We start from the raw sequence: 20,253 nt of genomic DNA, 5'->3' as shown, positions 1-20,253 counted from the left end.
ATTGCATCACACGGCGTAAAAAAGCAAAGACATGTCTATTGATTCTGGTTCTAATTGTGATCTCGCTGTGCTGGGGCTCCGGTCCCGCAAGGAACATGCAAGCATGCAAGCATGCAAACATGCAAACATAGAAACATACCCCTCATTCCTTCCTTGTAGAAATCTCTGTTTGGGGTGCGTCGTTCGTTCAGGAAGGATGGAAAACAGATCTGATCCCAAGACTCATGCTCCGTCCAGACCCAGGCAGCTGCTAAGCAAGGTAGGGAAGAGCCAATCTTTTTCCTGGGACGGTGCGTCTTCAGGTCGAGGTCGGAAGGTTGATTCAGATGAGCTGTACACAACCATCTACTTATTCCATCGAACACTCCGACTTCACGCCACACGATGCACATGACTTCCATGGAGACTGAGGACGGGTGTAACTGGAATCCCCGCGAGAAGGGTTAATGTATATTTGACATCGAGCGAGATGGGAATCTAAACGACCGTGGACTCTCCTCACGCAACCCAAGCAGCACAAGGTCGTGAGCAGTGGATGAGCAGCATTTCGGCTTTCAAGACATTCACACGGCACAAGAAAGAACAAGTACGTGCAGCTGATAAAATGAAATTTCAAGGTTAAGATATTATCCATCCACTCCAAATCCTTCACATCGCCCGTTCCGTCAGATTGGCCCTGCAAGCCTGCCTAAGCCTGGCAAGCCAAAAGCACAAGTCGATTCTCAATCAGTAAGCAGAGAAGCTCTTTTCCGCCTCGTAACTACTCTTGATGTCTTGGAAAAGCGTTCAATCCTACATAACCCCAACCAGTTCCTAACCTTACCCAACCCATCGGAACAATATTCCACGCACACAAATGAACGTCGTGGCCGATTAACAAGGAGGGACTTTAGCCCTCAACAGAGTTTACCAGAGAAGAAGTCCCCCCAGAGAACGCTTTCCGCATTCCAGCAATTGATTCTTAAAGACATCACGCCCCTCTCCCCCCCTCTCTCGATCGATACCTCGCGCAGTTCGTATGCGAAAGGATTACATCGTGTGTCGACACCCAATACAAATTCGAGTCCGCACGACCAACAGTGATTCCCCGGACCGACAGAAAGCGAGCATAAGCACGCAAGAAAGGAAGAAGAAAAAAGTGGCCAAACACCTGATTAAGCCAAGTGTAATGTCCCCATGAGATCCACCGCAGCTTAACTGATCCGCTAAAAGAAAAGCTTCCGGCCCCAGACACTTGATAATCTACGGTTACGGTTCAACAAGCACAAACTCAAAATTTAGCACGAGATATATCGCCTTCCCCCCCTCCATTTCTCCCTTGGTGATCGACAACACAAACTTTGAAGCATGAGTGAGTAATCGAGAACACTTCTTCTAGCTGTATACCATGTCGATCTTTGATTCCCATTTCCTTTTCCATTTCCATTTTCTTTTCTATTCTCACGCAAGCGCCCTATGCGCGTTCGTCAGCTTCGGTTCACCGCGTGTGTTGCATGACCTAGCCACATCTCACGTTGCGACTCCATCATCTGTCCGACATAGAGTACTCTCGTGTTGACCAGGGAGCTCACAGCACATTTCCCCGCGTTACTTGATGCGTATGAGAGTCTTGGGTTATACTGCGGCATTTCGCATCATGTCTAGCTAATCATTCATCTTCACTCACTCACATTGACTTGCCCTGTCTTTTCTTCTTCATATATAGAATGCTCCATCCAGTCTGACCTCGGTCGATAGTAGAGTGATTTCGCCACCCTATGCGCCAGCCTCAGCTCCCCAAAGCTTTCAAGAACCGCCCGACAGAGTATTGGCAAACCAAGATACCGTACATATTGCGACACTTACTACAAGATATCATGAGATTATGACTTCGATATTAGCTGCGAATCCTCTTAATTTCCCTGCGAATAATATCATGGCTGATAAGAATCGCGGTAGACGTCGAAGCCGTATATCATTGAAAACCACAGAAGATGATGGCGAGCTTTCGCATGAAGAACTTCCAGAGGGTCACACTTCTGGTGACGATGGCCCCTCGCGAAAGCGAAGGAGAAGTCGCAAAGGTCTAGACAAGAAGTTTGAATGCTCTACATCAGGCTGTGGGAAGAGCTATTCTAGAGCTGAGCATCTGTAAGACCTACACAGTCGTATTAATGTGTAGTTTGATTACTGACAACTTGTCCATTTAGCTACCGCCATCAATTAAACCATACCCCGAAACAGATATACAACTGCGACTTTGAGGGGTGCTCGAGAACGTTTGTCAGACAAGATTTATGTAATAGGCATCGAGACCGGCATACTGCAAAAGGATCTCAATTACATAGAAAAGATTCAATGTTGAGTCAAGGGTCACCAGTATCGCAGATCTCACAACCACAGGTACCTCGAGGGTCCGCGTCTCCTGAAGTAACAAGGCCGAGTCTAGTAGGGCCCAAGATACAAACAACGCAAATACCTTACCAGTCTCCACAAGATATTCGACCAACCTCATACTCGCCAGTGACTAAATCAGCACCCGGAACTTATTCTGGTGCTGGCGCAATTAATGGCGCAGATGGATATCCATCTGCCAATTACACGCGGTCCGATTCTGATATGATCCAGAGGGGCCAAAACTCATCATCTGCAGGTTCTAATGGCAGAGGCCAACGACACCAAAGCTTTGGAACACCTGATACTAGGTCTTCAGATTTTTCCAGATCATTGCAAACTAATGTTGGTCATTACGCTATGCTACCGAACGCCTCAAACAACCAAAACTACCATAGCAATCAACCACATAGCCCGCATGCATACATAAGCCAGCAAAACTTTCCTCCTTTTAGCTTACCACCGCCAGGATTTGCGAATGTGACTGCAACCACGATGCCCTCACGTGAGCCCGAGTCACAATTTCAAACTCCTGTCTCTACCGAGTATTCTAACGGCACAAGTCAAGCTCAACATTCAGGCCCAGACATGGTGCTTCTAGATCAGATGACCACGTCAAACACAATGCCCGTATTCGGTGGCGAAGGATGTTACAATCGATCTCCGTTCGCCATACCCGAAGATTTTGTAGCATACCTTTTCAGCAGTCAACAGAACGAAATGGGTCAGATGAGTCAACAACCTTACGCAAAGTGAGTATTATAACACAATTGCCCAGTGTAATAAGTGCCTAATTTACATTTCTAGCAGCTACCCTGACGCTACAGCGCAATACTACGCACCTTATTTTACTAACGATATTGGCCTCGAGGGGTTTTACCCTCATAATTCTCATCAACCCCATCATCCTATGGCCGTAACTAGTTTGCTTGACACTAGCTTGCCGGAGACAGTATTGTCAGAAGAAAAGAGCCAAGCCATTATTGACTTAATTAAGGAAAGATTCAACGAGACTGGAAACGCACCCCTTGTTAAGCAGAAAAAGGATGCACTTTTTGATGGGGACCGTAGTAATGACAGTCATATGATGAGTAGAAAAATGATGCAAACGTATATTGGTAGTTACTGGTACCATTTTAGCGATCAAATGCCAATATGTAGGATTTTTGTGTTTCGTTAATTGACGTCAAGTAGAGCTTGCTAATAATCGTTTTAGTACACAAACCAACCTTTTCTCCAGATAATACACCGAATCTCCTTCTGATTGCAATGATGGCCATAGGCGCATCTCTTCTTGACAACACGTACGCTGAAGATGTGACGCAGGCTGGTGCGGAACTGTCAAATTTCCTGGCATGGCACTTGAGATGGGAGATATTCAGTGATCAGCAATTTCGCCCTCCAGCCAAGTTGTGGGTATTCCAGGCTCTTTTGCTATTAGAAGTGTATGAAAAAATGTATTCTACCAGAGCGCTCCACGAAAGAGCCCACATTCATCATGCAACCACAATCACATTGATGCGTCGGGGTAGCTCGTTAATAGGCCGCTCTGCTCTGGATTCTCCCCCAAGTGCGAAGGAACAAGGGCACAATAATTCACGTCAATCGTCAACCCCAGGAGCTAACACGCCTGATGAGTGGTGGAATCATTGGATCACAAACGAAGCGACAAGACGTGCCGCGTTTGCGGCCTTTGTTATTGACTCTACGCACGCAACGATGTTCGGACATTCTACAGTCATGGTCGCTCACGAGATGCGTCTTCCTTTACCATGCGATGAAGCCATGTGGAATGCCACAAGTAGTGCTGAAGTTGGCAGATTGGAGTCAACCCTCCAAGCCAATGGAGTAAAGCCTATATCGTTTTTGGAAGGTCTTAAACGAACCCTTAATGCTCAAACGGTGCGAACAAACTCATTTGGTCGTACGATATTGATGGCAGGACTCTTGAGCGTTAGCTGGCATATGCATCAGCGTGATCTGCAGGTGAACTCATTGGGTGTATCACAGGCGTTGGGTGGCCGGGACAAATGGAGAGGATCCTTGACTCGAGCATTTGACCTTTGGAAACGAGATTTCGACATATCTTTGCTGCAACAATCTGAAACGATGACAGGACCATATGCATACACCGGCAAGGAAAACAATGTTGTCTATCAATCCAGGACAGTGCTTCATCACCTAGCACACATGGCAATGCATGTTGATGTTGTCGACTGTCAAATATTTGCAAGAGCAAAACGTCTTCTTGGTCGCACGATTGGATCCCAGGACTTGAATAGTGCTCAGAAAAGAATGAAAGAAACTTGGGCACCCACCGCTAGAGCTAGGGATGCGACATTTTATGCAATCAAATTTCTTTGCACAGTTCTTCTCCCCAAAGAGCCTACCTCAGCCTCCCACGGCTTTGATCATGCACAACCAGATCCACCATTTGATTATTCGGCCCGCGACGATATTCTACTAAACAGACCGTGGGTTATGTATTTCGCTGCTCTGATTGTATGGTGCTACGGATATGCACTCGAAGGACATACCACTGCCCCAGTACCTTCTCCAGACTCAATGGACGACCAAGTTCGGGACATGCGGGCCTATTTACGAAGATTTGGCTCGGTGGATAATCCTGAGGAACTGAAAAAGTTGACTGGTCTTAATGGATGTTCTGGGATGCTGATGGTTTTGAAAAGCGTTTTTGAAAAAACGAGGTGGCAATTGTTGCATGAAGCTGCTTTATTGTTAACCAATTGTATTAATCTTTTGGGTCGACCTACACCAATACCTTCGCGTGACTTGTGAGGATGGAAATGGCGGGGTGAGAGGGGTGAACAATGTTTCCCGGATGGAGGTAGTTGGCTCTATGATTGTATAATATTTTTAACGAGGTTTGGAAAGGGGGAGGCATTATTGATATAATCTGGAACAGAAATATTCTGGAAATGATATGGAAGGATTTTTTCTTGGCTTTCATGAAATTTTAGGAGACTTGAAGGCATTGGGAATCTGCGGATACCCAATAAGAGGAAATATGGATATGGAAGGGATGTGATTGATGGCTGAGTGGCTGGGTTAGGGAGTTGTTGATATAGGTACCAATATCATTATATCATATATCCCCACTGGGATGTCGAATCGTTTCTTTTGGGGTTGAAGATAAGGTGCCTGTCAATTGATACTTTTAGTTGTTGATCATTAATCTATTGACAAGGAGAGCTTATATATTGTCCAGGGTCTTCCACCTGAGGTGGGCTGAGAACATAACAAGGAAGCTACGTAGTCCCTCTTCTCTTCTGCACATGATCTCGAAAATGGCCACCGTGTGATATTAAGTGAACAATAACCTTGCTGCTATCGTGTGCTGCGTTGTATTTCCACATGTTTTCCCCGTGGTGTTGCTGACATCTAAGTCAACCGCAATGTTTGGACCACTTCTGAATCAAGCAATTTACGCGTTTTGATCTAAATCCGTCGCTTTCATTGGTCGATATGAGATTCTTCGTCCGAAACCCGAAAGCTTAATTGAGATGAATCTATCGCACAGAGCTCAAAAATAAGTCTTTGAGGATCTCGTCCGTGCAGAGACGCAGATCCTCTCGGACCAAATATTATATTACGGGGTCTCGGGTTGAATCATCCTTTAGTAGACTTCGCTTCCCAAAGGTCCCAAACATCTTCACAAGTATCACAACAAACTTTCGCTGATGTGGACCTTTTCTTCTCGCTTTCCCTTCTTCGACCCTCTATATAATTTACTATGCAGCCTTTAAGGCCCCAAGTAATTTCAATACCAAGCCGGCGAACTATTCGTGGCGCTGCTCTACTGATGGGTACTAGGTAGACATAATATCATTGCTATTAATATGAGATTGTTCTGCGCACAAGGACTAATTCTTATTACTTTTTGCTACCCTCATTCTTTGACATCAAACTATTGTTTCAGCACTGATGGTTCCCATCTCATCTTCACTAACACATTTTCTTATAACTATTCGCGATATTTCATTTCTTCAATGTTTCAAAAGACAACACAAGATCAGAACCTCGTTTTTCTAGAGAATACTGATCATTCGCGCAAAGATGTCGAAAACTGTCCTGATTCTCGGGGCTTCCTATGTTGGACTCACAGTCGCGCATAAGTCAGTATCTTTATACTATATGATGTAGTAAAGAGAGTAACTAATGCTACGCAGGCTTTTGAAAACGACTCTGTCGGCGGTTCCTGACCTCAAGATAGTTTTGGTCTCGCCTACCACACATCTATATTGGAACATGGCTTCAGTTCGAGGTTTGTAGCAAGACATCTATTCACACTTGTTTTTGGATCTTATTCTCACAAACGATAATAGCAATTGTTCCAGGACAATTCGGAGATGAAAAGGTACGCCAATTCTTGATATTTGGAATTTTCTCCAACCTCTCGCTACGTAATTGACACTTTTTTTCCAGATGTTCGCCGAGATTGCGCCTGGCTTTTCCAAATATCCAAGCGAATCTTTCGAGTTCCTCTTAGGGACCGCTACGAGTATGGATGCGGTCGCTAAAACCGTCACGATCAAAACTACGGCGGGACACGATTCAGTTCAATCATACGATTCGTTGGTTATTGCTACCGGTAGTCACACCATAGGCGAAGTACCGTGGAAAGGAGCACCGTCCGGATACGAACAGACCAAAGAGCTCCTTCATAGATTTCGCGAGAAGGTAGCCAACGCAAAAATTATTGTAGTGGGAGGCGCAGGACCCACGGGTGTAGAGACCGTCGGAGAGTTAGGATTCGAATTTGGAAAGACCAAGGATGTCATATTAGTACGTACTATCGCATACCGATCTAATTCCCATATAAATAGATAGACGACATGCTAACCGAAAAACAAAGATCACATCCAGCGACGAAATTCTCAAAGGCGCAGTCACGAGCCCCATCGCCTCAGGAGCCCAAAAAGAGCTCGAGAAAATGCATGTCAACGTGCGACTCCGCACGCGAATCAACTCCACCAAAGTGCTCCCCACCTCCCAAACCGAACTCTCCCTATCCAATGGCGAAAAACTGCTTTGCGATCTCTATCTCCCCACGCTGGGCACCATCCCAAACAGCCAATTCATCCCCAGAGACCTGCTCGACGGTCAAAACTTCGTAAAAGTCGATCCGCAGCTGCGCGTCCACGGCGCCGAAGATGTCTGGGCCGCAGGCGACATTATCGATGCGCAACCGAGCCAGTTCGTCTACGCGGATAAACAGGCGCACGCGCTGGCGAAAAATTTAGATCTGGTGCTGAGATCGAAAGCCCCCGTGGTGTATAAAACGGACGGGGCCCCGATGATTGCGGTGGCTCTTGGACGGAGCAAGGCGACGGGCAGGTCGGGAAATTTTAAATTGCCGAGCTTGATTGTTTGGTTTGTTAGTACGTGTTACTTTTACTATTGCTATCCCTCTCTCCCTCTCTTGCTCTAGAAAGATATAAAAATCCCCTTGTTATCATTATTATCACCACTACTATAACTAACCACATCTCTCTCTCCCCCTCCAGAGGGTCGCACGCTAGGCACTCAAAACCTCCTACCATACGTCAACGGTACCAAGTTTTGAATGAATACACAAACAAACAAACCAAATAAACGGAAGAACAAACGCACAAACGATGGAGCAATAATGTAAAATGTAATGATATAGCGATAGCGATGTAATCACGGGCATAATCATGGGACTGATATTGGTATTGGTATTGGTATTCGTATTATTAGTATTTGTCAGGCCTAGTCAGGTCAGGTCAGGTCAGGAAAGGAAAGGAAAGGTCAAATCAGGCGCGCACGTGTGGAGGTTCGATATACCCAGGCCTCTTTTTGAAGACACGGCCAGCACAGACGGCAAAAGGTGTTGGATATTTCTTTTTTTTTATGTGTATATAATTTTGGTAATTACTTGTATGGATGTGATAGTACGGATATTGGATGTGACTATCTTCTCGGTGCGATGCTATGCGATACTATGCTATGCTATGCTTCTGCATTTATTTTTATTTAAGTCTGTCTAAGTTTATGAGTCTATATATATCTCATGAATGCGTCTGCTAATGGGTGGTCGAGTGGGTGCATTGTACTTTTACAAGTATGGATATAGAAAGGAGAAGAAGAAGAAGAAAAACACCCTGCTCGCTCTACTCGCCTTTGTCCATGTAAATAAATCTAGAGTGATCAGTCCCCAAAAACTCCAACATCACACACAATCCTGTATTGCTTGTTCCCATACAAAACTAGAGCCAAAACCATTAAGTATACCTGATATAATCCCGCACCGTGTCCCCTCTAAACCTAACCCAATCCAATTCAAAATTTCACTTCCTTTCTGCGAACTACATACTATGATCTTTCCTCAACCTCCACCCCCAGCTTCTCTAAAACACTTTTCATCTTGCGATTGTCCATGGTCGTCTCCTTCATCTCGCCTCTCATGAATTCATTGAATTCTTCCCATCCATCTAGATACAAATGATGGCCTGCTTTTTGGATAATGACAACTTTTGCGCTACCGTTTTCTAGTTCCTTTTCCTCTTTTGATGCTTTAGCGAGAGTTTTTTCGCGCTCCTCTTTGCAAGCTTGTTCGGCGGCATATCCACCGGCTACGTCCATCCAATCGTTATCACCGTACATTAAGAGGACGGGGTAGCCGTGTTCTTTTTGGGTGATGGGTGAGGTGGAAGTGGAAGGGATTTGTTGACGACCTACGCCATGGATGCGGTGGATTAGAGGGGAGCGAGCAAAGGCCCCCGGGGCTAGAATATAGGGGAGTGCATATTCGCCGGATCCACGTTGGCGGAAGAGGGAGTAGGCGTACATGTGTAGCGCTTCGTTTTCGTTACTAGGGAGATGGGAAAAGCGACGGGATGTCCAACCGGAGACGAGACGGGGTCCAAAGGGACCGGCCCAGCGGACGAAAGAAAAGGGGGATACGTTTGCGTCCCAGAGGTAGGTGAGCCAGAAGGGGAGAGGTCGCTTGGCGGGTTCGTTTTTGGATTTGTTGTTTTCGCGTTTGTTACGCATATTTCCAAAATTGTTGTTATCACCGCCGGTGGTACGTCTACTTGGATTGGAGGATGATGAGGAGACGATATCTGCTTCTTGGTCTTGTGTAAATTCACTTGCGAGAGTAGATTCCTCAGGCTCGGGCATAGCCGCTGAGGTGGCGTAAGGATCTTCAGGAATTCCCACTGGTGAGGCGAGTATCAATTTGTTAAGATGGCCAGGATATTTAAGTGCGTATGCAACAGCCATATAACCACCCATACTGTGGCCTAAAAGTGTAAATTTGTCGAGTTTCTTTAGAACACGCCATTCTTCCAGCGCATCAATAAACCAACTCTCTGTTTCTGCAATTTTTCCAGCTTGATCCTTAGCACTTATTTTGAAAGGTGGCCGAGTGCTTCGTCCCATTCCCAGCATGTCCAGGGCGTATATTTTCCAACCTGGCACTCGACTTAACCCCTCGAAGTTTTTGTAGAAGAATCCAAGACCTGCGCCGTAGCCGTGAAGCATTACTAATGTATCCTCGACTTTTTCTCCCACTCTTTCCACAGAAAACTCATTCAATGCCCTGTTCTTCCCACTCAGTTTCACAAGATTCGAATGCCATTGTCTTGGACCATGAGGATCGTTTATAGAATTCGTTTGAACTGGCGTCGATAGAGCATTCGGATCATCGTTTACTGAAAGTGTCGATGTGCCAGCAGAAACTGGGGCAGAGCCAGTCTGAGTATGCGTAGGTGGCTTTTGTAGATATGGAACGAAGGACATAACAGTATGTTCTGCGACAGCGGGTGAAACGCTTGCCCACCACTGACTGAATGCCGGCTTATAACCTAGAGGAAAAAAGCCTTTTGCTTGAGGAACTCCTTTGGAGGCCTCGCGGCTCGAAGCCAATGGAGACTGCTGGCTTCGAGAAGCCTCAGTATCAGAGGTAGCCATTGTAGTGTAGGATGTAAGATTGGAGAGTCGTCTCAGATATGGAAGAGCAGACTTTCGTCCACTGAACGTGTCGAATGGACCTGATCGCAATAATAGCGATGTGAAATTTGTTTGATACAACTTGAATGATTGAGAGGCAACTCGTGCACCTCTCGATTGCTTATAAAGGAAGTAATTTTACTTTCACTGTCGACGGAGTTAAGGACTTTGGAACAGGTACGGCCGGTGAACGCCACTTTAAATGTTCAGCCGGCTTATGAACTGTAGGGAGTGAGGAAATAGATGGAATAATAAGGTCAGACACTGCGAGGATAAGTAAAGTTCACGCCGTAGAATGCATAAAATCATTCGAGGGAGTATTTAAGGGGGGGTTGACGTGGAAGAGTGAGATTTACCAGATGCGATTTGTTAGCTGGTTCTTGGGGCGTCATCGTAAATGCACATGCGAATGCGATCAACCACGCTCGGTGGTCGGAGCACCCACAGTCCGAAGTTCCATAGAAAAAGGCCTTGAGAATGGACCAAGTTTCCTCTATTCGCATTTGCTTCATTGCGATTGGGCCTTGGTATATATAAAACACGCTTATTAAGCTGTGTATAAGATAGAATAAGTTATATAACATTTTATTGTCAAATTTATTATCAAATTTATTATAGATATTTAGTACTGAGGTTGGTGGTGGCCATAAGAAAACATCTGCCACCCACACCGATGACGGTGTCAGCTGCTTGCATGTTCCGTCACACCTAAAAGTTATCATTGCCGAGCTTCTGGAATATTGAACCTCAACCCAACCCAACTTCATACGTGCATACCAGCATACCAGCATACCAGTACTATCGGTGAATGAACTATGCCACCCCATATTGCTCCACAACTCCAAATTTATTCTATTGGTAGCTGATACTGGACTTTGTTTACCCAACAGCGCTTTTCTTTTTTACGACTTTCAGAACAACTTCGTGCTTCCCAACATTTTCCACTCATTGCGCACCAGCCTCCAATTCTACCGTTCCACAACAGCTACGAGGAGAGCACGATGATACTGCCATAGCTTCACATACTACAGACGTTCATCCATCGCGATGTCTAATCTCGACCAGATAGTCAAAGGCGCTCCGCCTCCAGGAGCCCATATTCCTCCTATCCCAACTACTGGTGTTACACCGTCCGAGCCTTCCATCACTGATCCTCTCGCGTCCCTTCCCTCTTCTCCCCCGCAGATCTACCTTAATCTTCTAATCCTCGAAGCTTCACTACGCGCACAGTGGCTACAACTTCGCACGCGAAGGCGGCAACATGCGTTCTTTTTAAGTTTGCTGGGGCTATGGATTATATGGTTTGGGTATGCCTTGTTCCTGGCACCGAGAGAAGACGGTAGTGGTGTAGGCGGATCTGTATACTGGGTTGTGGAGATGACGGAGAAAATGTGTTTCATGGGCGGTATAGTAACAGCACTATTAATCTGGGGGACTGGACAATGGGAGCGAGGCATTCGATGGCCGCGGAGATTTGTGGGTATTACGAACAGAGGGCTTCGAGGATTTAATTGTAAGCTGGTGGTTATTAAGCAATCATGGTGGAAGGAATTATTGTCGGCATTATCATTTCTATTTTCGTACGGCTTGTTCTCGGGCAGCAGCGGTGGGAGCTCATATCGTTTTGTGGATCAATCGTTATTGAAAGAGTCGGAGAAGGCTACGAAGAATGGAGGGCATCATGCGCTACGGAATATACATGATGATGATGATACGAAACGTTATGAAGAAGACTTGGCACCCGGTGGAGATTACGTGAAGCTTTTATTGCTTCCCAAACCTTTCTCTCCTAATTTCAGAGAAAATTGGGATATATATCGTACGGAATACTGGGAAAAGGAAAACGAGCGACGAAAAATATTACGACAGAAATTGAAGGAACGGGAAAGGAAACTAGCAAAGCAACAAGGGGGATGGTTATGGTGGACCGGATACCGCGGATGGAGTTCAGGGCATGCGACGGATGTTGAGAAGATTCATCATCGACCTCGTCGACAAAGTACTGCATCGAAACGCGATAGGAGTGCAAGCGTACGATCACACTCTCATTCTCGTAACTCATCTCGAAGCGCAACACCTACTGCGGAAGCCGATGAAAGACCTGGCAGTAGTCATACAAGGAAAGCCAGCAGCGCGTCCACTGCCTCTGAACGTAGGAGAAAGAAGACTCTTTCTGTTCCAACTAGTGGGCAGAAACTCGCCCCTCCTTCTCCCAGAGTTGGAGCCGGAGGCTCTAGATCATCTACTCCTGATGTTCCATCGCCATTAGTTAGAGAAAGTAGCTACACTAGTCTTTCTTCTCTAGATAGTGAGAGGCCGGTTACACCACTCTCAGGCGATGCTGATTCCGCAAGTACCAGATCATTGAGATCGTCTACGAAAGGAAAATCGGGAAATTTGAGGGCCTCGAGAATTGATGCTTTGGCAGCTGAAGGTGGTGATGAGAAATAGAAATAGATATCCTTAATGCTATGAATGTCTTAACTTTACCCCCTCTTGTTGATTTTTTACTGTTGATCTTGCAAATGTATTTTCAAATTATAACTAGCGGCTACTGTACTCATGACTATTAACCAGGCTTTGAAGAAAAGTAGCATTGTCATTCTTCTTAAACTTAATCAACTCTAGTTCTTAGAAGAACACTAGTGAGTGGCCTCGGCATTTAATTTTTATTAATTTTTATTATTTTTTAAAAAAATATCCCGAGTCAAGTGACCCCAAGGAACAGTTTGATTCTTGCGACAGTCACTTCATGTCGGTTTCTAGAAACTCAAGCTTGTGCTTGATATTAGTTAGGATTGTCTCGGACTGGAAATCTTGTATGTGTTCTGCTGAGAGATGCATGCTTATATGGATTGGTTGTTGAGTTTTGTATTGTGGTTGTGATTTTGAATTGGAGTTTGGAGTGAGGGGTTTGGAATGAGGGGTTTGGAGTGGGGTGGGGTGATGTTTTTCTTGGGGATAGAGATGGCGATGGGGATGGGAATTGTGGACGTGGGTTGTTTGTGGATTTGGAGTTGGATTTGAGATTTGAGATACCGTTTGTGGATGTGTATGTGTATGTGTATGTGTATGTGTATGTGTATGTGTATGTGTTTTCCTTGGGGAAGAGGTAAGATTGCTTTGTTCTGTTTTGTTTTGTTTTGTTTTGCTTTGCTTTACTTTACTTCACTATAGTTTGGAGTGGCTTGTTTGGGTTCTGGATTCGGTACACGTAGAATTTCTATGAGATTCAATATTGTACCAACTTGATACTTGATTCTGTATGTTCCTAACTTGGCCTCTATTGAGGTTACAATGATAGTCTGTCGAACCTTCTCAACTTGATTGAACCTCCATTTTCTGATTTGGAGGTAGATTCTTTAGAGTGAGTGTTCGATACATATCTCTTTATGTAGCTATGAGTAGATTGACTTTCGCGAGCTCCTAGGCTCCTAGCGACGATCGTCATAATACCGGAAGGAAATCCATCCGTTAAGTGAAGTGATAGTAGCGGTGAAAGTTACAATCTTGGTAATAGCTAATGCAACTTTGCACTCTACTTCAGCGATACTACTCAGTATCAACTTGGGTGCTACCACACCGCAAAGATAGATCCCGAGAGAAGCTACGCAGTATATACGCTTCATACTTTGTGACAACTACATGGTAATTTGTAACCTGATCATTCTCTAGTGTTTATCTTCTGCAATATATATATATCAAACTTTCTTACAGATTCCATTCCTGTATACTCGCGGAAAGGTAGTACTAATCAATCACGATCACGATCAGGATCAGGATCAGGATCATATACATGAACACATACACGCTTCACAAAGAAAATCAATCCAGTACACGAAACTCCCCCCTCCTCGATACTATACAATGCATCCCTCGACCTTCTCTCTCTACACCGTGCCACATCCATACCATACTCACACTCGTTCCTCCCATTCCGTCACGTTTCATACACGGCGCCACATATGCATAGGTATGTAGATCCAGACTCGGAAGAAAAAGATGTGCCGATTACTTACTTACGCCTCGTCCTGTTTCTCTTCCGCAATACTACCCCCGACTGCTAAATTTCGTATATGCGCCTTCCTTTTTGGGGGACGACAATTTAAAGATTTAAGCTTCTTGTGTGGCGTGGTGTGCGTGGTATTGGATTTTTAGAGTTATTTTTGGGTGTGTTGCGGATGTGTGCATGCTGCGGTGACATTTTGATTTATTTTATTTTTATTTTTTATTTTTATTTTTATTGATTTTTTGGGGGATTTTTAGTTGTCTAGTGCGTGCTGGATCTTGGGGTGGGACTGAGATGCTGGATTGGGAGATTTGCAGGAATGGGGATGGGATGGGATGGGATGGGATGGGGATGGGATGCTTGGATGCAGTAGATAATAGAGGAATACTTACTAGGTAGTAGGTAGGTAGGTAGTGAATAATAAATGGTAGGGTAACATGGGGTGTGGGGGTGGGATGCTGGGATGCTGGGATGCTGGGATGCTGGGATGCTGGGATGCTGTTGATTGTGTGGGGATGATTTGTATTGCTGGGATGACATGGGGAGTGTGAAGAAAATGGGATGGAGGGACGGATATGTGAATTCGATCTCTCAAGTATATATTATATCTACCTAGTTACCTACGAAGCTAGCATTCCATTCCTTGCCATAGATGAATGAGCGATTCGCGAAATAGTAGTAAGTGCAGATGTGTATATATCGCCCCCAAATTAAACATAATTAGCACTCGCTTTGCTTTTGCATGTGTCATCAATTAATCATCATATCCATCACCATCACCATCACCATCCCACCCTTCCCTACTTTAAAATTCCAGAATCCCACCCCTCCCTCTTTGATAAGTAAGGTAGAATCCCAAATGAAGAAAAGCAAATCATCACACACCACAGAAACAATACCCGCGCGTCGGGATCGCACACCTTGCATGCATATTATGCATCACATTTGTTGCCCCTGTAGAGTTCCCGAAAGAGATGGATTTAATTGTGTCGGCCTAGTTGTGAATGTGATTGTGATTGTGAATGTGAATAGGGATAGAGATAGGCATCGGGATAGGGATAGTGATAGGCATCGGGATTTGGATTTGGATTTGGATGAAACGTCAAAGTCTAGAAGGCGACTTTCTAAAGTCCGATCCTGGTACGTACTAGCGCTATTTTCTTTCGTTTCGTCTGACGTAAGGAATCGCGATTGTAACGTTGAGGGTGAGATGCAATTTGGGATTTGGGAGTGAGATGGAAAATGAAAAGTGGAAAGTGGAAGATTAGTCGCATGATTGTAAAGGGGATGGAGATGGAGAGGTACGTTGAGGGATCAACTGGATGAAAAGAAGAAGTTTCATAGAGGTTTTCGCCCAACGATGTAATGTAATATATTTCTAGATGATTTACAAAATTCCAAGGCCGCGAAGCATAAGTTCTCGTAAAAACTATCTGTTCTCTGAAGAGTTTTGAGCCTCAAGTTCAAGTCCATGGGTAATACCATTATTATATCCAACGCCTTTCCATGCTGACCCATAATATATCATTGCGTAGACCCTATCTTTCATACCAAACATCGTTCTTTCGTCCTTCAATTTGCCGGCAACCTACTAACCACAACCTTTGTGCTTTTGTAAATCCCCCCTGCATTGTATCCCTCAGTCTCGGGCGGTGTCAACCCTCTCAACCTCTCCTCGCTATCGTTTCCCCCGTAGATCGTATCACCCACCTCAATATTATTGGCCAAGTCTTTCCCATACTTCCCCTCGTAAGTATCTTTCCACACTTTCTTCTTCGCGCCTCCATTTTCCAGCTCATATTCATTATTTTGTTTAACGTAATTATTTCGTAAATCTGGCCCTCCTGAATGACCGTTGTGATTTGAGGCGCCGACAGATCGACCCATTAACGATGGGAAGAATCGGTCGAAGAGGGGCTTGAAATGTGGGAGCGAGGCACACACTACGCCTATGTTGCATTCGATGCAAGACCAGACGGCACCGCCTACATTGTCATCTAGACGGCTGTTAGATAACAAGCCCACTGAAAGAATTCCCGGTATCAGTAGGAAAATTACTCACAAGAAGGATCCTGCGATGCTTGAGCACCTTGCAGATAATAAAGTCTGATCATGCCCGTGACAACCACAAAGCCTCCTACCGCAAAAACAATCATAAGTGCGAATTTCTGTCTCCTCGGTATCTGAATCGAATACAACATCTTCATTGGCAAAACGTATATCAACAGATCCTGAAAGATATCCAAGCCGGCATTGGCATAGAACATAGCATTGACTTGGATACAATGTCCCTTACTTGTAACAGGTTGTTCCCACGCCTTGGAAATCGGCGTACATTGGAAAATAGTCGCAATGACGAAGGAGAAAGATGTAAGGATCACGAAGGCCATTACACCCCAGATGAGGGTTCGAAAGACCTTGGAGGTGGCTAGACGAAGATATAGAATGAGGATAGCTACTTTCGTGACGCCGACACAGACGAAGTAGATGATTTCACCGAAGTAATAGAGCTTGAATTTGTGTTAACATGGTGGGAGATTCATCGCCAAGTTGCTAGATTCACCTCTAGAGAAGCACTGAAATTTGTACTTTCAGGCAGATCATATATGTGTTGACCCAATCCAAATGTTACTTCTATCAAACATATCAGTCATATTCATGCGCTTGACATCTGCTTCACCCCAAGGACAGTGACATGACTCCAACAGCAAACGAAAGACCGCCGTGCATCTTTTCGGAAAGAACTCACGATTAATTGGATCAAGATCATAAGCTACAGCCAAAACCCAAGCAACAATTATACACCAGTCATCGGCTCCAAGTCCACCCTGAGCAAGCTTCAAGCGGGTCCAAATTCTTGCTGCTACCACTATTGTAGTAATCACCAACATGGCAGAACATACTCCCAATATCTGATTCACCTTGGAGTCATGCGGTATATTGGGGTCTGTGGCAGACATTGCGTTTTGACTGGGTTAAAAATGTAAATAAAAAAAGTCGGACAATAAACAAACAGTTTGTTGCTATTCCGAGGAGATATATGCAGCTTTTTTTGCAGAGAAGAAGTGAGTGGACCCGAAACTTAATGTCGGGGGCGGCGCGGTAATGGCACCGTAGATATGATGAAGAAGGATCAACAACTATCAATCTCGGAACCAATTATAAACGCCTAATCCTGCCTATGCGAATCCCCAACAGGGTTGTAATCTTGCCCGTTGAAGTGATGAAAAACATATTGAGACGCGAATGCAGGATACCTCATACATAGGGTCATATCCTCGGATTTCGAATAAACGGATTTGGAAAGATGATACTGTACAGGACAGGACTAGCGTTTCCTATAATAGTTAGTTCAAGGGCTTGTGTTGCAATAGGATCATGGTATATACGGAGGTTGACGGCCTCGAGACGGCGTAAGTATTGTAAAACATCAAAAAGTGACCGAGCTTTTTTGCGGTTAGGTCGAGCTTTCATCCGCATACAAGGGTATACTAATTTATTAAAGTAGATCTATTCCTTGAAAATCCTCCGATTTTAATTTTGTTAGAAAGTTTATTAAAGTTCTTGAAGGTCTTATTAGAAGTTTATAAAGCTTTCTAAGCTAAAAGAAACGTTGAAAAGCGAAATTCGAGGGGAATAGTTTAATGTGTACTTGAATTCCCTAAAACAGTAGCGAAATGTCTAAAAACAGCAAGGTTTTGCTAAAAGTGGGGTTTACACTACTTACTCATATAGCCACTGTACAATACTTATTATTATTATTATGCCGTCAACCATTGTAGTGCTTGACAGATTGGTAATGCCTGTAAAACCGTCGGCCAAGAGCCCCATGTCACTTAGTGAATGGCCCGTCAGAATGTCAGCGATAACATGACAAACCCTGTCACCAGCATCCTTCCAACGAACTCGACAGTTCCGCACTTTACATCAGCCCTAGTCTATTTTGGAAACTACCCCTCATAAAGTTCAAATTACTTCTTGTATTTTAACAACTCTCAATTCTGATTTTCTTCAAATAATTTGCAGAAAAATAAACACACACCAGTTTTCAAATACATTTTCATCTGTAAAATTTCTAACATCATCTTTCAAAAAAAAAAAAAAAACTCCCCATTTACAAATTTTACAATATGCCTATAGACTTTCAACTCTCTGCATCCGAGGATGGCATCCGAAAACATGCAGCTGCCTTCGCTGCTGGTCCTCTAAAAGATATCAAGAAGGTTTACTCCGCGAAGAAAGACGAGGAACAGTTCCAATCATTAAAGCCTTTCTATGCTGGTGCAACAGCTGGGGGCATGATCAAAGGCTTGATAGGACCTCATATTGGAGGAGTAGGTGGAAGTTTAACTGAATCAACTATCTTAGTCGAAGAGATGTATGCTGTTGATCCTTCCGCATCTTTAACAATTTTTGCAACTGGATTGGGGTTGACGCCATTGAATTTGGCTGGAAAAGAAGAGCACAAAGAATTTTTGGAACCATTTTTGAATGGTGAAGGGGCACCATTAGCAAGTTTGGTATTCTCTGAGCCAGGAGGAGTTGCAAACTTCTTAGAGAAAGGTGCTCCGGGGCTCAACACAACGGCCACACTTGAAGGTGATGAATGGGTACTTAATGGAGAAAAGGTAAGAAAAGCTAGAAGAAAACTGAACCCGCACCTGAAAGTGAAACTAACTCGGGAAACAGATGTGGGCTACCAACTGTGCAGGCTGGGACTTTGAAGGTGCAGACCTTCAATGTGTAGTCTGCCGTGATCCGAGTGTTACTTCAGATGAACCCGCCGACGCAATCATGATACTGCTCGTCAGTAGAGCTGATATCGAACGTAACGAAAAGGGCGCTTTCAAAACACTCAAACATGTAGCAACTGCCGGACACCCTGCTTGCTCTGGCCCACATATCAAATATACCAACTTAAGAGTTCCTACCAAGAATGTTCTATGCCCACCAGGTCAAGGTGTTCCTGTAGTATCTGGGTCATTCGATTGTTCTGCTGTTTTGGTCGGTGCCATGAGTGTCAGTGTTATGAGAGCCGCTTTCGAGGCAGCTCTAGCATTTGCCAAAGCCGACAATCGTAGAGGAGCAGAAGATCTGTTGTCAAGACAAGCTTTCGCAGATATCCTAAGCGGTATCAAAATGAAGGCAGAAGCTTCCAGAGCTTTGACATGGAAGGCAGCTTATACTCTTGAGAATGGTCCAGGTGATTATAACGCCAGACGTGAATTGGCATTGGCGGCGAAGATTTATTGCTCAGAAGAGAGCGTCAAAGCGGTTACAGAAGCCATCAATGCTGTTGGAATGTAAGTTCCCTATCACGCCATTCTTCACAAAGTAGGAAGATCACTAATTATCCATCATAGAACTGCATACAGTGCCGAGCAGCCTTTCGGAGATCTATTGAACACAGCCATTGTCCTACCAATTTTTGACGGTGGCAATGTAGGCATTCGTAGAAGACATATGCAAGAACTCATGGCAGCAGAGTCATATGATCCTTGGGCTTCTTCCTTTGGTCCATCCAAAGCCCCGAATTAGTGAATCCGAGTTGGTTGTGCTGGTTACTTCGTGAGGGAAATGCGATTGCATGTATATCGAGTTCTGCAATCTATGTGCCAATGTAAAAATATTGTAATTTAGATAGACGTACAAAATGAGCATCAAATGCCTTATAATTGTCACACAGAATTTGGTGATGGCCAGAGAGTGCATAATTGCCAAAATCATACCGTTAACGTTGAGAAAAAACTTTGACTGCACGCCTCAGGATATTGTTTCTCTATCCAACAACATTCCCAGTTGGCACTAAGGCACTCATTTCCTGAAATGGGCACTTAAGGAGAAGCTTAAATGCTTATATAATGCTTACATAA

At 44.5% G+C, this 20,253-nt stretch overlaps 6 protein-coding genes across 9 annotated transcripts; 4 read left to right on the top strand and 2 right to left on the bottom strand.

Annotated features, from left to right (window-relative positions):
• The first annotated feature begins 549 nt into the window (after positions 1 to 549).
• On the top strand, positions 550 to 5,709 carry BCIN_07g06120 (hypothetical protein). 4 transcript variants are annotated; one of them, XM_024694205.1, is made up of 6 exons: positions 550 to 1,165; positions 1,231 to 1,351; positions 1,741 to 2,130; positions 2,190 to 3,125; positions 3,184 to 3,530; positions 3,590 to 5,709. In XM_024694205.1, the coding sequence occupies exons 3-6, from the start codon at positions 1,865 to 1,867 to the stop codon at positions 5,170 to 5,172; spliced, it is 3,132 nt and encodes a 1,043-aa protein (XP_024549995.1). In that variant the 5' UTR covers positions 550 to 1,165; positions 1,231 to 1,351; positions 1,741 to 1,864; the 3' UTR covers positions 5,173 to 5,709. The 4 variants fall into 4 exon arrangements, with proteins under 4 accessions (XP_024549995.1, XP_024549994.1, XP_024549996.1 ...); XM_024694207.1 differs by having other exon boundaries at positions 1,218 to 1,351; XM_024694206.1 differs by having other exon boundaries at positions 1,213 to 1,351; positions 1,738 to 2,130.
• Positions 5,710 to 6,032: 323 nt separating this feature from the next.
• On the top strand, positions 6,033 to 8,309 carry Bcalo2. Its single transcript, XM_024694204.1, has 6 exons — positions 6,033 to 6,509; positions 6,564 to 6,658; positions 6,720 to 6,751; positions 6,820 to 7,179; positions 7,250 to 7,775; positions 7,902 to 8,309. Exons 1-6 carry the CDS (start codon positions 6,451 to 6,453, stop codon positions 7,958 to 7,960), a joined length of 1,131 nt encoding a protein of 376 aa, XP_024549993.1. The 5' UTR covers positions 6,033 to 6,450; the 3' UTR covers positions 7,961 to 8,309.
• Positions 8,310 to 8,360: 51 nt separating this feature from the next.
• BCIN_07g06100 (hypothetical protein) lies at positions 8,361 to 10,895 on the bottom strand. The gene has a single exon (XM_001549564.2). The coding sequence runs from the start codon at positions 10,330 to 10,332 to the stop codon at positions 8,731 to 8,733; it is 1,602 nt and encodes a 533-aa protein (XP_001549614.1). The 5' UTR covers positions 10,333 to 10,895; the 3' UTR covers positions 8,361 to 8,730.
• A 93-nt stretch (positions 10,896 to 10,988) lies between these two features.
• Positions 10,989 to 13,013, top strand: Bcspo7. The gene has a single exon (XM_001549563.2). It carries the CDS (start codon positions 11,419 to 11,421, stop codon positions 12,820 to 12,822), a length of 1,404 nt encoding a protein of 467 aa, XP_001549613.1. The 5' UTR covers positions 10,989 to 11,418; the 3' UTR covers positions 12,823 to 13,013.
• A 2,617-nt stretch (positions 13,014 to 15,630) lies between these two features.
• On the bottom strand, positions 15,631 to 17,953 carry BCIN_07g06080 (hypothetical protein). Its single transcript, XM_024694203.1, has 5 exons — positions 17,770 to 17,953; positions 17,130 to 17,718; positions 16,944 to 17,014; positions 16,443 to 16,890; positions 15,631 to 16,377 (listed from the first exon to the last, which is right to left on the bottom strand). The coding sequence occupies exons 2-5, from the start codon at positions 17,338 to 17,340 to the stop codon at positions 15,953 to 15,955; spliced, it is 1,155 nt and encodes a 384-aa protein (XP_024549992.1). The 5' UTR covers positions 17,341 to 17,718; positions 17,770 to 17,953; the 3' UTR covers positions 15,631 to 15,952.
• Positions 17,954 to 18,282: 329 nt separating this feature from the next.
• Positions 18,283 to 20,139, top strand: BCIN_07g06070 (hypothetical protein). Its single transcript, XM_001549559.2, has 3 exons — positions 18,283 to 19,008; positions 19,070 to 19,683; positions 19,744 to 20,139. The coding sequence occupies exons 1-3, from the start codon at positions 18,511 to 18,513 to the stop codon at positions 19,916 to 19,918; spliced, it is 1,287 nt and encodes a 428-aa protein (XP_001549609.1). The 5' UTR covers positions 18,283 to 18,510; the 3' UTR covers positions 19,919 to 20,139.
• The last annotated feature ends 114 nt before the right edge of the window (positions 20,140 to 20,253 follow it).

The sequence above is a fragment of the Botrytis cinerea genome, chromosome 7 (genome assembly GCF_000143535.2).
Source record: "Botrytis cinerea B05.10 chromosome 7, complete sequence".
In the NCBI taxonomy this organism is placed as follows: Eukaryota; Fungi; Ascomycota; class Leotiomycetes; order Helotiales; family Sclerotiniaceae; genus Botrytis; species Botrytis cinerea.
The sequence above is the reverse complement of the archived record's forward strand: the minus strand, read 5'-3'. Positions and strand labels throughout refer to the sequence as shown.